The sequence below is a fragment of the Erythrolamprus reginae genome, chromosome 1 (genome assembly GCF_031021105.1).
Source record: "Erythrolamprus reginae isolate rEryReg1 chromosome 1, rEryReg1.hap1, whole genome shotgun sequence".
NCBI classification, from domain to species: Eukaryota; Metazoa; Chordata; class Lepidosauria; order Squamata; family Dipsadidae; genus Erythrolamprus; species Erythrolamprus reginae.
The window spans coordinates 221956552-221972979 of record NC_091950.1 but is presented as its reverse complement, the minus strand read 5'-3'; the positions used below and the strand labels follow the sequence as shown (position 1 = coordinate 221972979).

The 16428-nt window shown below is 43.6% G+C and overlaps 1 protein-coding gene across 1 annotated transcript in view; it reads left to right on the top strand.

Moving 5' to 3' along the window:
* The first annotated feature begins 8869 nt into the window (after positions 1-8869).
* The window catches only part of TRPM8 (transient receptor potential cation channel subfamily M member 8), a 507003-nt gene continuing 499444 nt past the window's right edge, over positions 8870-16428 (top strand). Inside the window, exons 1-2 of the mRNA XM_070758570.1 lie at positions 8870-9115; positions 9964-10141. Coding sequence (XP_070614671.1) covers positions 8870-9115; positions 9964-10141 — 424 coding nt within the window. The remainder of the gene's footprint in view (positions 9116-9963; positions 10142-16428) is intronic.

Below are 16428 nucleotides of genomic sequence, written 5' to 3'. Positions count from 1 at the left end.
TAGAAAAAGCTACCCAACCATTACATAAATTACTGACAGGCCCAGAGGAAAAAATAATATCTAAAATTTATAAATATTTGATGGAGCACGAGGGACCAGAAGAGATAGTCAAAGGTACAATGATTGTTTGGGTGAAAGACTTTGGCCACAATATATATTTAGAAGAATGGGAACAAATCTGGAAGAGAAATATTAAATTGACCAAATCTACGACATACAAAGAAAATCAATACAAAATGTTATATCGTTGGCATCTTCCACTGAAAAGATTAGCTAAAATACATAAAAATAATAGTGCAATATGTTGAAAATGTAATAAAACACAAGACACCTTCTTTCATTTATAGTGATCATGTCCAGAGATGAAAAAATGCTGGAAAAAAGTGAGCAATTGATTGCATCAAATAACAAACATAACAATAGAATATACACCAGAATTCTTTTTACTTGGTATTATGAGAGGGTCTTATACCAAAAATGTTAAATATTTAATCATGCATATAATAACAGCAGCAAGGATCGTATTCATGCAGAAATTGAAAAATCCACAACTATCCAAGGACAAAGAAATTATCAAGAAAATATATGAGTGCACGGAGATGGACAGACTGACCATGGAACTAAATAATCAAAAAGGTTCGGACAACTATGCAATCGGGACAAAATGATATTTAAGGACTAAAAAAAGAAACTCAAAATAATCACCGGAATAAAACATCAAGATGTACAAGGACAATTAAAAGACAATGTACATAAAAATGTATATATAAGATGTTGATTCACCTGTAAATAAGATTATATATTTTTTAAAAAAACTGAAAAAATTCAATAATTTAAATAATAATAATAAATAAATTTCTAAAATCAACCACTAGGTAGCTCCCTAAGCTAGGAACCCACTGGCACTGCACCCATCCCATCCCTGGGATATATATCGCCCCAGGTGCCTTCATATCGCCCCCTCCCCCAGGCACTTGTCTCCCATGCTGGGGACTTTTCCCTTTATCTACAATTCTGGTTGGTTCCTCCAGGGGAGGGGGATTGAAAACTCCAAGCCCTTCCACCTCATGCTTCTTGGTTAACCCTTTCTCTTCCATTCCACCTGAGTTTTCTCTCCGCCCGTGGCGGAGGGATGGGAGCAGAAGGATGGGAGCTCAGGTCCCCAAGGAAAAAAGAAGTATCAGGATAAAATATCAATGCCCCAAATAGCATCTAGGAAATAAATCAGATTCCAATCCAATTCTCTCATCCAAGGTTCAATTTATTAACAGAGCCATGTTGGTCACACTGTTACATATTTATTTTTTTATTTATTGGATTTCTATGCCAACCCTCTCTGTGGCTAGTAACTTTCCCACTCATGCAACCATCCCTCCCAATTCCTGTAATACTAATCTACTGTGGCAGGCTAAAGTCTCTAACTCCGCATGCTGGCTTTTGGCCAGACACCCGTTCTATGTTTTTATCAATAAAGCAACATAGTTCATCTAGCTCTCAAAGGGTCAAAGAGTACATTTTTGGTTTGGGAAATTTCATCCCAGGCAGAATTTCTATATTTCAGTCCATGGCCCAGTGGGGTGGCAACTTATCTGAGACCCTCTCGCTAAATGCCTCTTTTAGGTCCCAATACTCCTCTGGTCTCTTTTCTTCCCCAGTGATGTGTTCCTCTCCTACTGCAGCCTCCTCATCCTCTGCCTCAGGGTAAGGTTCCCCCCTTTGGCCATGGGGGATGTGTAACACTCCTGTTCACCAATTTACATCCAGGTTCGATTTCCTAAGCCAGGGCAACCCTAGTAATAGGGGCCTGTTCATCCCGTGGGGCACGATAAAGCTTATAGTCTCTTGATGGTCCCCGATCCTCATTTCTATAGGTTCAGTCTCATATTGGGCTGGTCCTCCACCAGCCACTGACCCATCCAATTGGCAAAGGCAATGGGCACTTTCATGGGTTTTAGCTTTAGTCCCAATTTCTCCACCACCTCTGGGCTAATTACACATCTGGTGCATCCAGAATCCAAATTACACATCAGGTGCATCCAGAATCTTCCCCTGGGAACGAGATGATGATACCCTCAATTTGACTGGAAGGTAGATGGGCCCATTGGTTGGCCTTACTGAGGAATCATTGTCTGGTTTGCTGTAGTTGTCATCTGGGAAAATTGGAGGTCCCAGCTCTTTCCCTTTTGTGGGGAGGACCTCTAAAGTTTCCATTCCTTTCAGGGCAGTTTTGTAGGCTTTTGCAGTTGGTATGTCAGGTTTCTTTCCACCAGCAGGGGTCATCCTTGGAACAGGTTCGATATATTAACAGAGCCATTTGGAGTTAGAAACTTTGGCCTGCCACACTCAGCCGCCTGGTGCCCCTCCTTTCCACATCTGAAATAGGTGGATATTTTGGGTTTGGCTCCTGCCTCTCCCCTCATCCTTCTGTGGCCACCTGCCACAATTGAAGTAGAGGGCTCGTCCCAACTGCAAACTCCTCAATGCTGATTCCTGATCAGATCAATTTCCACCTCTGCTGCTAAGACATACCAATGTTGTAAATCTTTAGCCTGCCCCCCCCCCCCCCTCAAGCACCGCAGTCTTGGAAATTATCTTCATTTAGATTGTCTGTGTAATAATCAATCAGGGCTTCAGCCGAATACCCCTGCATATAAATCACCAGCTTAAAAAATTCTTATGTATATTCAGCCACTGATTTCCCCCCTGGGTTTTCATCCTATTTCTAGCCTTGCGTTCAGCCAGGGGGTCCTCAAAACACAACCAGAGGGCAGTCATTAAAGCATCAGAGTCCCTCATCACTGGATCATCTATGGAAAGGGGTGGCATACAAATCCAGTAAAATCAATCAAATCTTCATTGTGGAGGCCTATCATCCACTCAGCTGCTATACCTTTCAGGGCCAATGATATGCATCTCACTTTCGAGGCTACTTTAGGGAAATCCGTTCCATACTCTTGCATATGATTCCAGACTTGTTTGAGGAAAAAGCCCACAGCTCTGGACTTCCCATTAGAATCTTTGGAATTTGATGCCTTCATGGTCCTCCTCCTTCCCCCCAGCAGTGGCCCCTTGGGCTATTGGAGCTCTGGCAAATCCAGCTGAGGTACCTGGGGCAGCCTGAACCTCTGAAGCTCTCTCTGGGTGGGTCTCCTCCCTGGCCTCTTCAGCCCCCCCCCCCCAGCCGACAATGCATACTTCCATGACTTTTCTGGCTCTCTACAGTTTCCCTCAGGCTCCGCAAGGCGTCAGTCGACAAAAGGTCTTGCTTCTCCTCTTCTGAATTAGCTCTTTGCTTTTAGGACCAGGATACAGACACACCTGGGAGTCCTCCTCCAGGGCATCAAGATTCCCCACTTATAATGAACATTTAGTTCTGGGAAGAGGCCTGGTTTCAGTTTCCTCCTCACATTCCCATTCAATCTGCTCTCTACTTTGTCTGGTGAAGGAGAGTTAGGCCAGGTGTTCCTTCCTCCTGGTCGCAGTCTTGGCTGGACATGGTCGCTTTGTGCCCTTGGTAGATTTCTTTCCAGGATGACTAATGCAGATCTGCTTTATGTCAGCTATGCTTCCTTCCCAGGAAAGTAAAACTCAGATTCCATTTACGCTAGAAAGAGTACTTTTACTAGACAAGAAGTGAACGCAACAAAAGGAAAATAAGATCTGAAGGAAAAGGTGTGCAGATTGCATATACAAGATCCCAAAATCCTTCCAAGTGCCCCTCTTGGGCATCCACCCAACCCCATCTTAAGGTGTCAGGTGGGTGCATTGTCTGTTAGGTCTTTCATATCTTGTGTGCTGCAACCGTTGACCTTGGGTAGGCTGTAAACAGGTTCACAACGCCTGGCTGTGCCAGGGAGTGAATGGTGGGACTAACCCTCCCTTAAAAATATTCAAAACTTCCAACAGGGCAACCGCCAGCACATTTTCCCCACCCTGAAAACTCCAATTATTTCCTCCTCCTTCCCACTGTTACTATGGAAGCTGAGGCAAGCAGGACAAGAAGAAATGCAGAGGCTGACATAAGATTTTAGAATGGTTAAATATGTTGATATGCCAGAGGTGTGGAAGCATTCATCTACACTAGTATGAGATTTCAGACTTTTTTAAAAATATGTATCGGAGATATTGAGAAAAAAGAGACACGCTATTGGTAATGAAGGATGAATATGAAACAGAAGTCACTCTCAAATCCATATTTAATATTGTAAAGCTTTCAACTGAACAATTGATATGGTTTTATGGTATCAGGAGCCCACATGGCAGCTGGGCCGCTTCTTCTGGAACTGGCGTGGCACTGGAGCAGGAGGCCAAGCAATGTGCTGATGCTATGGCCACCATCATTGGCGGAGGGAACGGAGCTGTCCCACACACCAAACTCTAGCTTATCTCAGGAACCCCACAGCCAGGCATTCCTGCCCCAACAACTGCCTCACCTTGTGACACATCACTCAGCTTCCTGATCTGGTACTGTGCAGGTGCCGGAAGAAGTGAGCCAGTGCCATGAGGCGAAGCATGTGTTGTAGTGTGGATGGCCTAGCTGCAGGATCCCTGAGGCAAATCAGTGTGGGATGCGTGGGGCAGCTGCAGCCCCCCACCTTGTGGTGGCAGCACTCAAAAGAAATAAGATATCCCTCCAAAGTAAACTCAAAGAATTTGGGGGCCCAAAGAAAATAAGACAGGGTCTTATTTTCAGGGAAACACGGTAGTAAGAAGTATGAATCTACTTTTGCAGCAGAGGCGGAGTAACAACACGGACACAAGAGCTGGATTTAAAATGGGTCATTTTTATTAATTAAATTTGCATAATTTATTTAAATAAATTTGCATAAATTAACTATAACCCTAAACAAGGACCCGCAGGGTCAAACAATTGCTTCCGGGGCAGAAAATGACATCAGAAAAATTTCCAGGGCAACATATGGGCGTAGCTCCATGCTGATCCAGGTGAGGGGCCACGCCCTCACCTGACTCACTGCCATGCACTTGCATGTGGGAGGTCCCGCCGTCTATCCCATACAAGGGGAAAGCAATAGGCGGGACCCAAAGACAGGTTCCCCCCAATTGCTCAGGTCATTTCTACCACAAGCCTTTGGAGAGAACCTGTCAATCATCCCCAAAGATGCCCAACGGAGAACATGCAGTTGCTAAACCACCACCCAGTTTTCCGCCTCTAACCTGCCTACCCAAATGACCAAAGGTATGCCAATTAGCCTGAACAGGGGGTGAAGCACCCCCTAACTGCATATCCGTCACCGCAGTGTGGAATAGGTGAAAAAACGGTCGCAGAAAATACCGCAAACGCCAAAAATTCCTATTCGGCCCCCTAGGGGTGACCCCCACTGGCACACTGGAAGATAGGGTGGGCGGGTGGGTGTTCGCTTCTTCTTCATCCAGGGCGAAAAGGAGGCCCTGGAGCCTGTCCAGCCCTTTTATAGGGCTGCAGGCTCCGCCCTGGATGACCGAGGTGGCCGAGATCTCGCGAAATCTCGCGAAATCTCGGCCGAAAACAAGATGGCGGCCGCACCGAGGGCCGTGTCTCCCTGGCCCTGTGGCAAAACGGGCCGGGGATCAGTCACCAGCCGGGTATTCTTTTTAAAGATAAAGGTAAAGGTTCCCCTCGCATAAATGTGCTAGTAGTTCCTGACTCTAGTGGACAGTGCTCATCATAATTTCTAAGCTGAAGAGCCAGCGCTGTCAGATATCAATTCTGTGATCATGTGGCCGGCATGACTAAATGCTGAAGGCGCACAGAACACTGTTACCTTCCCACTAAGGTAGTCCCTATTTTTCTACTTGCATTTTTACATGCTTTCGTAATACTAGGTTGGCAGAAACTGGAGAGGTATCATTACTCTGGATTTCACAGACATCATGAAAGACAATGGTATCCTGGAGAGCTCAAGAAGTCTTTATTCCAGTATCTCTCGGAGCATGGATCTATCATACAGTGAAAGTGTAAGTGACCAATAAAACTACTTCTATAAAAACAATATTCATAAAATCCCTCCAGATACACTGGCCAATGTTAAGTGTAATTAATATGTGGAGAGAAAATATATACATATAGTGCTATGCAAATGTTTTAAATAGTTATGCAAAAATGCTGTAGATTAAGAATGCTTTCAGAAATAAAAGTGTTAGTAGTTTATTTTTATCAATTAATAAAATGGAAAGTAAATTAACGAAGGAGAAATCCAAAACAATATTTAGAGCTTTAAACTCTTAGAATGCTGCAGTAAAATATCTTCCTGTAATTAAAAACGGAACTAAGTCTACTACTTTAATAAACATTTTTAGATGAACATTATAGTATACTAGTATAATATACATTATAGTATACTTGTTCTCTAAGCAGTCCAATAAAGGGAAGAAAGAAAAATTATGGGTTTGGCCAAAGTACTAAAAGATAGAAAAAACACAGCAAACAAACTGGTCCTCATCAATTCAATTTATAGAATATTAGTTTGAAAATGGTCATCCTCTAAGTTTAAATAAACTGGAGAGCCAATTTGGTGCAGTTGGTTAAGACATCCAGAAACCAGGATACTGTGATTTCTAGTCTTGCTTTAGACACAAATCCAATTAGATTATCTTGGGTTAATCATCTCTCTCAGCCCAATTCCAAAGAACACGAGAAAAGTACAGGGACTTGTCCAGACAGTCTCCAGGAAGCAGACAAGACAAGACCGAAGGGGGTGGGGCTATACAACATTTTAATACATTAAGGCTTATTATGCAGTCATATACAGTAATGATTGTTGAATGATTTTTAAAAGTAAAAAATAATATAATAATTGCTTAGCATAATGTATACAGTATTTCTAAAGAAAGATTATTAAGCTACTAATTATTTTTACTTGTGTACACCTCGGTTGCACTAAGGCCTTTAAATCTTACCTCCAAAGGATTTGACACATTTTGTTCAAGAGAAATTTAAGAAGAGAGAATGCGTCTTTTTCACTAAAAATGCCAAGTCCAAGTAAGTAAATATTTTATGTCATATAGATATTATAAAGTTTCAAAGAAATGGCACTGAATTTTTTCTTCTTTGAAACAGAATACAGAATCACCAAGAACAGTAGTTCTCGACTTAAGACAACAATTGACCCCAAAATTTTTGTTGTTAAGTAAAATATTAGTTAATTTTGTCCCATTTTACAACTTTTCTTGCCATAGTTGTTAAGTGAATCACTCCAGTGGATAAGCTAGTAACCCAGTTTTTAAATCTGGCTTTCCCACTGACTTTGCTTGTCAGAAGTGTGCAAAAGGGGATTACATGACCTTGGGACACAGCAACTGTCATAAATATGAACCAGTTGCCAAGCATATGAAATTTGATCATGTGATCATCGGAATGCAACAGAGGTCACAACTCTGAAAAACAGCATATGTAACATTTTTTCATTCCCGTTGTAACTTTGAATGGTCACTAAGTGAACTGTTGTAATTCATGGACTACCTGTATACATCAAGGCAAGAGAGCATATTGAGGCAGATTTGCTATCTTTCAGGCCTTGTGCTCATTGAGTCAAACAACTTGATTTATTTCCATTGCTTTGTATACCCTGACATTTTATTGCTTCTGCAAGTTTTAATTTATTCTTACACCTGGTCTCAAAAAACATAGCTGCATTTTGAGTGAAATGTGAATTGCTTTCAATGAGGGACTTTAAAAGTTCAATATGATTCTTCAATTTGAACTGATTAAATTTCATGGATGAAAATGCCAGTCCAAGATTATATGCTTGTTCAAATATACTGTAATTTTTGTGTGTATTTGGTTAAGTGAATTGCTCTTTTCTTCTCTTTTAAAATATTGTGTAAAGCTCTAAAAGCCACTAAGATACTATCTCAGTCATTCAAGGGTCTCATAATGGAAGCGGTCAAGTAGAGGCTAAGTTTCAATCTATCAGGGATACTTTCAATTTAGATTCCTGCTATAAGAAGAGTATTGGCCTACATTGTCTAGGATTTTATGTTGACATTGGATTGTTAAAGATGTGGTTCCCGGGTCAGGGAAGGTGAACGTGGACTGAGCCAGAACACAGCCAGTGATGAGAGGTTCTGAGATGCTGCCCATGCTGAGATGGTTCAACCGCTCTGGTAAACCTGCTAGCGACTGGCTTCACAAAGGTGGCAGAAGGCCCACTGAGATCAGTGGGTCTCAGTGCTCTCCACTCAAAGGCCTAGGTATGATATGCTCTGCTCACCTCCATCTTAAGTTCCTGCAGCGTCGCCCTGACTGGCAACGGCCAATAAAGGGCAGCCATTCGTGGCCCTATGCAACCACCCTTCAGTTTTCTGTGCATGCGCAAAATCGCAGCTGAAGCAGTCCCCGCCCAGGGGCGTTTCCGCGTTTCCCCGAAAAGAAGACCTTTTCAATATTTTGGCCATATCATGGGTGGGGTGCAGGAGGTGGGGCGGGGCGCGAGACGCCCGTCTTACTGGAATCTGGCAACTCCGTGGCATCCCTGGGCCTGTCCGTTCAGTTGCAGCACCAGCTGTCACGACAGAATAGAGCGGGAAGCTCACTAGCGGAGCGGCTATCGCCCTGGCTGAGGTTTGGAAGCCGCAGGGCTGGAGTTTTGGATGGTGGGAGAGAGAAAGTGGCAGACTTTTGACTGCACGCAAAGAAACCAGCAGAAGCCTTTCTTTCTTTCTCTCCCCCACCTCCAACTCCGGCTCCGTGGCTTCCAAACCCCCCAGCCAAGGCAGCAGCTGATCTAGGATTGCGCTTCCTGCTCTATGGTGAGGGTCAACTGAGGCCTCCCCTTCTCTCTCATCTCCCCCCCTTGTCTCCCCCCACCTGAGCGCCGACAGAATGGTGCATGCCCGGGAAATCCTTCCCAAGGCGGAGTGATTTCCCAGGATGCATCTTTCAGTCAGCGCTCAGGTTTATTATACCCTTGTAAAAAAACAAACTCCTTTTGATTATTTTACATATGAATATGTTTATAGTGACAACCAATGTAAATGTGGATATTTGAAATCACAACATGTAGAAGGGATGCAGATTACCCATAATGAGAAATGGAATTATAAAAAACATACCAAAGAATTCCCAACTGATGCGTTTGGAGACATTAAATTTGAACATTTGGGTAAGACAGGAAAGGTAAGTTAATCACATGCCTTTTTGTGTGTGTTTATATCAGCCTTCGAATGACACAATTTTAAGAGATATTGGATTAAGACTAGATCTTGGATTAAGATTAATTCCACACTCTGTAAAAATAAGCAACATTTATTTGTTTGTTTATTTGTTTATTTATTCATTCATTCATTCAATTTCTGTAGCTGCCCAAAGCCAAATAACAGGGCCCTTAATACATTCTGAACCCCAAATCTGGGTTTTAAATTTTAAACCAAGTTTTAATGCTTTAATCTATAAGGTGGGGCTATAGAAGTTACTTTCCACTGGTCAACATTCTTTGGCTGACTTGATCTGCAGCATGCCCAGTCTATTGGATTATCTTGGACAGATAGAAATTCTCAGTAAAGTTACAAATACAATTAAAATATACTCTTGCAAAAATTAACAAGATTCTTGGAGATTTGTTTTTTCTCGTATATTTGAATCTCTCTCAGTCACATTGTTTGCTTCGCAACAATTTTGCTGGAATCAAGTGTGTGCTAAATGATGACAGACTGTATATAAAAAATATTTTGAAATGTTCATTCAAAATATGGTGGTATTAAAAAATCTAAATTAGAAGAGCTGTTAAACATTTATTTTCCCTTCCTATTAAGATGTTATAAAGGGGCACAACGAAATGTATGCATAGATTAAGAACTTGTAAAATGAAATTCCATGTTATATAAAATCTGCATTACAAAGGGATTTTCATAACAGAAATAAAGGAAGTGCAAATAGGAAGTCACTGACAAAATAAGACATATCTACTTTGAATGAACTGGGGACTTTTCCCATTTGTACAATTTAACAATTGTTTTATTTCTTAGTACATTCGTCTGTCATGTGACACAGACTCTGAAACCCTCTATGACCTAATGACACAACACTGGCATCTAAAAACACCCAACCTCATCATCTCTATCACAGGTGGAATAAAAAATTTTGCTTTAAAGCCACGTATACGTAAAATTGTCAGCAGGTTGATTTATATTGCACAATCCAAAGGTAAAGTAGGTCTTTTTTTCTTAAGCTTGGTGCATCAAAAAAATAAATAGGCTTTAATGGGTTAAATATGGAATAGAAAATAAAATGAGGCAGATCATATATGGAGTAAATACTGCAGCCTTTAAAATGAACTGATTTTATTACATTAAAACTATTTCTGATTAAGCATGCTGAAGTTCTTTGCCTAGATTTTTATTAATTATTAAAATAAGTAAAATTTTGTAGGTTACAAGTTGCTGTTTTAAGTATGTTATTTGACTACTTTGAGTTGTGAAATCCAGACATAGTAGCTGAATGTACACTGCCTGTGTAAGCCATGAAAAGAATTTCTTTGCAAATTGTAAAATATTTAATGGGTAAAGTTTTATCAATATATCTGTCAGGATTCCAAGTAACAGACTCAAAGCAATCGAAATTCTGAGGCCTAGAGTTTCCCCAAAGTACAAATTTATTAGGAATGTCATATTGACACTGCTGGTGAAAATCCAACTCTGAAGGACCCGGAATTTTCCCCACTCAAAATCCCAGGTTCTTGCCTTCAGATCACGAGTCCATCACATGACCCAATCAGCTCTGGCTGGCTCATGTCCATTCTTGTCCAAAGCATCTAGGGCTCCCATGGGAAAGAATGTTAGTCTGGCTACACAATCCCCGCCCCCGCCCCCAGCTATCTATATCTCCCCACAAACATCCCCACAGCTTCAAAAGGCCTGGCTATGTCCCTGAAAATGCTCCCAAAATGGCTTCAGGGCTGAGAAAGAAAAATTAAAGGGTAGTTAATCCCCATCCCCATCAACCTCCCCTCCCCCCCAGGTGGTCCTTTGGGTTTATGAGAGTGTTTGTTATGAAACTGCTTGCTTAACTTGTCCGTTTTCACATGCCAACTTTTTACCCAAGTATCCTTGGAGAGGGGATATCCTTATAATGGACTAGGTATTGTAAGCAGCCCCAATGCAGACACAAATCCAAAATCTTTTTTAAAATCTCATAATGGGTCTCTCCTTGTGGGATTTGGAACTGCCCAGTCTACCAGCCTTAGCTGGGAGCCTATGACCATCTTTAACAAGCTGCTACGGAATACTGGCTGCATTTTCCCTAGTAAGCTGGCTGAAACGTGGACTCCAGGAAGGACGTTTTCGTGACGTCAAAGCTGCGCCCATGGAATTCCCTATTGGGATTCCCCACCTCCGTTTGAACCTCCTGACTGGCTGACACTCCGCGGCTCTTCTGTAAAGGTGACATCTGGGCGGTGGTGTTTCTCGGTGGCCTCCCAAACCCGAACACCAAACCTGAACTTTTGCCGAACTTCCGGGTTCGGCATTCGGGAGAAAGCCGAGAAGCCCCCCGGCTGTTTCGGAAGGTGACAGCCGGGCAGCAGCACTTCTCGGTGGCCTCCCAAACCTGAACCCGAACTTTTGTCAAACTTTTTGGGTTTGGCGTTCAGGAGAACACCGAAAAGTGCCCAGCTGTTTCAAAAGGCGACAGCCAGGCGGCGGCGCCCAGGAGAGCGCCGTTTTTGCAATTTTTTTTCCTTGCACGCATTAATCCATTTTACATTGTTTCCCATGGGAAACATTGTTTCATTTTATTAAATTTTTGCCTTACGAACCTCCTCCAATTAAGTTCGTAAGACGAGGTATCACTGTACTAAGAGTGCTATACTAAATTCCCTAAGCCAGCTTCTAGAGCCCCCAAATTGGAAGGGATTACTTCTGACTTTTAAACAGCCCACCATTCCACTAATATTATTTAAGATGAAGGCACATCTAGCCTCCTTTCAAATTTTTTCAATCATAGTTTTCTGTGAGGAAAAGGTTAAACCCTTAATTGTCAACATGGGAACCTCCAAAGATGCTGTCTCTTCCACACTCTCAACCTTGAGAAAGAGAAATGAAGAAAGTGGGAGTAAGCCAGCATTGCTCAGTGATGATGCACTTAACATCACAGAAACTGGACTTATTAACGCTTTCAGCCCTCTCCCAAGGGAAGAACAAGATAATATATTACTTAAGCTGGAAAACTTAAGGAAATCTCTACTGACCATATTGGACACAGCCGAACCACTTATAGATTTGCTTTCCCCAGTGGTTGTGCCTCTTGTTTCTCCTCCAGGAAGGAAGAGTTTGCATGAATGTGAGCTTATGAAAAACAGAAGCCAAGACGCACAGGGGCCACTAGAGGATCCAGCAGAGAAGGAGATACTAACATCCTTACGCAATTACCCAATGATGCAAGAGAGTGAGAGAGGCCCCACGTCAGTATTATCATTTCAAAGCCGAATGGTGCATGATCTAACAACCCCCTCTTCTACATCTAGTGAAGAGGTATCTGAATGGCAAGCCCTGTTAGCTGGTGTTAAAAACTCTTACCCTGAACAATTTCCCCAGGAGTCTATACAGGATTTAGAGGGGACTGTCCCTCTTTTAGAGAAGGCCAACCTCGAGTGTGATGACACCTCAATCTGTTGCAACAACCCCACAAATTCCCTCTGTATAAATCAAATATCCTGATGAGCTACAAAAGAAGAGACCCAGTGTAAGAAAAACACCTTAAGTATTATGTCATGGAATGTAGCCATGTGGTATCGTTTTAGAGGTTCAAATCATCCTGATCCTCTGATAGATAAGGATATCATTTTGATGCAAGAGACTTGGACCAGGGACAACCTTCTGTTAAATGGTTATCACTCGCGTAAGTTAGAAGCAAGGCCAGGTAGAGGCCAGGAAGACTGAAGGGAGAGCTGGGTATTTTCATTTCTACCAATTTGAGAGCAGAGCCTACTCTTATTGCCCCACTGAAATACATGGCCATGGCTCTTCTCCTCAAGATAGACTGAGTCCTGCTCTTAATAATTTCTCTTCTGCCATTGGTAAGAAAAGCTGAAATCACTGCAGTATGGATGGAGTTGGAACATTATATGGACCATTCAAAAGCCAGAGTCTTACTGGAGGGAGATTTCAATGCTAGATTGGGACCAGATGATTATACATTATATACAAAATATCATCATTATCCACCAGCGGAGGCTCCCGTAAGAACAAACTCCTCCCTCACATGACTCTCTAAAGACAAGAAAGCAAATTTTGCTGACCTCTGTCTTCCAAAGATGGCGAATAAACCTAATCTTTATATAGCCAACGGATCCTGGGCTGGAGATTACCTTGGCGAGACCACATTTATGGCAGGGTCCAAAACCAGCACCATTGATTATATTCTAAATTCTATGGACTTATTACATTATATAAATTTTTTTGAAGTCCTTCCTTACCTGGAAAGCTATCATCTACCTTTATGTATATACATGAAGTCTCTCATCAGGCAGATGCCCTTCACAGACCAATTTATCCTTGCAATTTCTCCAGCAGGCCCAACAAGATGTAGGGTAAAATGGTCTCAACAACTTGACCAGAAGGTGAGAAGGGCTCTATCAGAGGATAATCTTCTAAAACTTCGCTCAGCCTTTATCACAGCCAACTCTTCCCAAAACTTAATAGAATCATATACAAATATAATTCATAAGCTACAGCCAATTTTAGTACAGTGATCCCCCGCTCGTTGCGAGGGTTCCGTTCCAGGACCCCCCGCAACGAGCGGGTTTTCGCGAAGTAGCGCTGCGGAAGTAAAAACACCATCTGCGCATGTGCAGATGGTGTTTTTACTTCCGCAGCGCTAGCGAGGAGCCAAAGATTGGGGGGGCGTGGCTGTTTTAAAACGTCGCCGCCGGCATGGGGGGCTTCCTAGCAGCCCCCCAAACCCGGGTTGGGGGTCCGGGGGGTGCTGGCAAGCCCCCCATGCCGGTGGCGACGTTTTAAAACAGCCGCGCCACCCCCAATCTTCGGCTCCTCGCTAGCGGGCAGGCAGGCCGTTCGATGGCGCTCCCTCTCGCCGCTTTGGAGCTGAGTCCTGAAGCGAATTCGCTTCAGGACTCAGCTCCAAAGCGGCGAGAGCTAGCGCCAGCGAACGGTTTGTCCGCGCTCCCTCTCGCCGCTTTGGAGCTGAGTCCTGAAGCGAATTCGCTTCAGGACTCAGCTGGAAAGCGGCGAGAATGAACGGCGTGGGCGGGCGAAGGGCGGGCGGCAACGAGGAGTTTGCGTGGGCGGTGGGGAAACTCCTTGCTGATGCCCGCTGCTCGCCCCTCCCGCCAGCAAGAGCGGGAAGACCCAGGGAAGCCGCTCAGCAGCTGATCTGCCAGGCGCCATCTACGCATGCGTGCCCATAGAAAAAAGGGCACGCATGCGCAGATGGTGTTTTGAATTCCGGGTTGAAAAATCGCAAATTACCCTGTTCGCAATGGTTGGGGATGCAATAACCGGGGTATTACTGTATATGATCGGAACTTTTCAGTGGTTCTCAACCTTTCTTATGCTGCGACCCCTTAATACAGTTCCTCATGTTGTGGTGACCCCCCAACCATAAGTCTAGCACCAATTCTCCCAATAAAGCTTTAAGCCGAGTGGTAGGAAGGTCACAGGGACACCCACTGTAAACACCTAATTGGTCAGATTGTAAAAATATATTCCAAGGCGCCAGAATAGAAGCTTTAATTCCTAACACCGTGGAAAATTTGTCTTTTCCCATGGTCTTAGATGACCCCTGTGAAATGGCTGAGGCTGAGGTTGAGAACCATTGAGCTAAGAGGTCCTATATTGCCTCGAAACAATAGTTTGATAAGGACTGTGTAGAAGCCAAGAAAGCTTATAAACTGTACAAAAGTGAGACTGGGAATGGTGACAAAACAAGCTTAAATCATCTTGTTACCCTCAAAAAACAGTATAAGCATCTAATTGCTCTTAAGAAGAGACAAGATGCAAGGTCCTCCTAACAGCTTATTGGGGCTGCAAAGCAAAAGAACTCCTCTTTATTCTGGCATTTAATAGCTAGATACTCAGATAGAATACATACTCTGTTAGACGATCCCATACCTCCTAACACCTGGGAACAATGTTCCCTCTAATTTTTTTTCGGTGTGGGCAGAAAAGTATAGTGTCTGAGTGGCAGTCCCTTTGGGATTGGGCGGAATAGAAGTATAAATAAATAAATAAATAGATAGATAGATAGATAGATAGATAGATAGATAGATAGATAGATAGATAGATAAATAAATAAGAAAAAAATTCCCTTCTTTTTTATTAAAAGAAATTAATAATAAAACAAAACCAAAATCTATTACTATTATTACTATCTTCTCCTCTTTTTCCATCCCTGTCTCCTCCCCCCTTGTGTGTGTGTGTGTGTGTGTGTTTGTGTGTCTGTGTGTGTGAACTCTTGAACCATTTCCAATAACAGGTGAGCTATTGGAAATGGTTCAAGAGTTCACACACACACACACAAATGGCTGGGTTTTTTTTTCTCTGTTATTATTTGGGTGATTTTTACCATATGCTTTAAATCAAGAGTCATTTCTCTCTCTTTCTCTCTCCCCCTCTTGCTCTCTCTCTCTCTTTCTTTCTTTCTTTCTTTCTCTCTCACTCTTTCTTTCTTTCTATCTCTCTTTCTTTCTTTCTCTTCTCTCTCTTGCTATCTCTATCTCCACCCCTTTCGCTCTCTCTCTCTCTCTTTCTCACTTACTTTCTCTCCCCCTCTCTCTCTCTCTGTCAGCGAGGGGGCTGCGAGAGCGCTTTCTCCGAGCGCTTCGGAAATGCCTGCCCTGCCTCTACTGCAGCCCCCTTGCTGAAAGGTCCGGGACAAAAGTGCTCCCAGCGAAGGGGCTGCGAGAGGGGTGGGGTGGGCATTCCCAAAGCCCGCAGAGAAAACCCTCTCTTGCAGCCCCCTGGCTGGAAGCGCAGATGAGGAGGAGAAGCCGCAGAGTTGCGCCCCAAGGCAGGAGGCGGCGGAGGAAGAGAGGGGGCGGATCGTGCGGGAGGGGGCAGGGCCGAGAGGCCAGGGGCGTGAGAAGGCCGGAGGCACCGTGGGGAGGCAGGGGCGGCTGCGGCTCCCTTTTCTTCTATTGCCGGCGCCTCCCTGCCCCCGCCCCCCCCTCTGCGGGCTGGCAGGGGGATGGGGAACGCGCACCCATGGAAAAGGGTGCGCGGGGGTATTTTGGGGCATGCGCGCACGTGCGCAGCTTATGGGGAACGCTGCCTGGGAACTTCACTTTCAGAGGATGTATGAAGACCCATCTAGTGAGAGTATAAGATCTACAATGAAGGACTTGCCAAATTGGCCCCCGGTCTCAGTCTGAAATAAAATCGCTTATCAGCCAACTCAAGTCTGGCAAAGCCCCAGGAGCTGACTCAGTTACCTCAGAAATATTGAAGAATAACTACTTTTGGTGGCGCTATTCACGT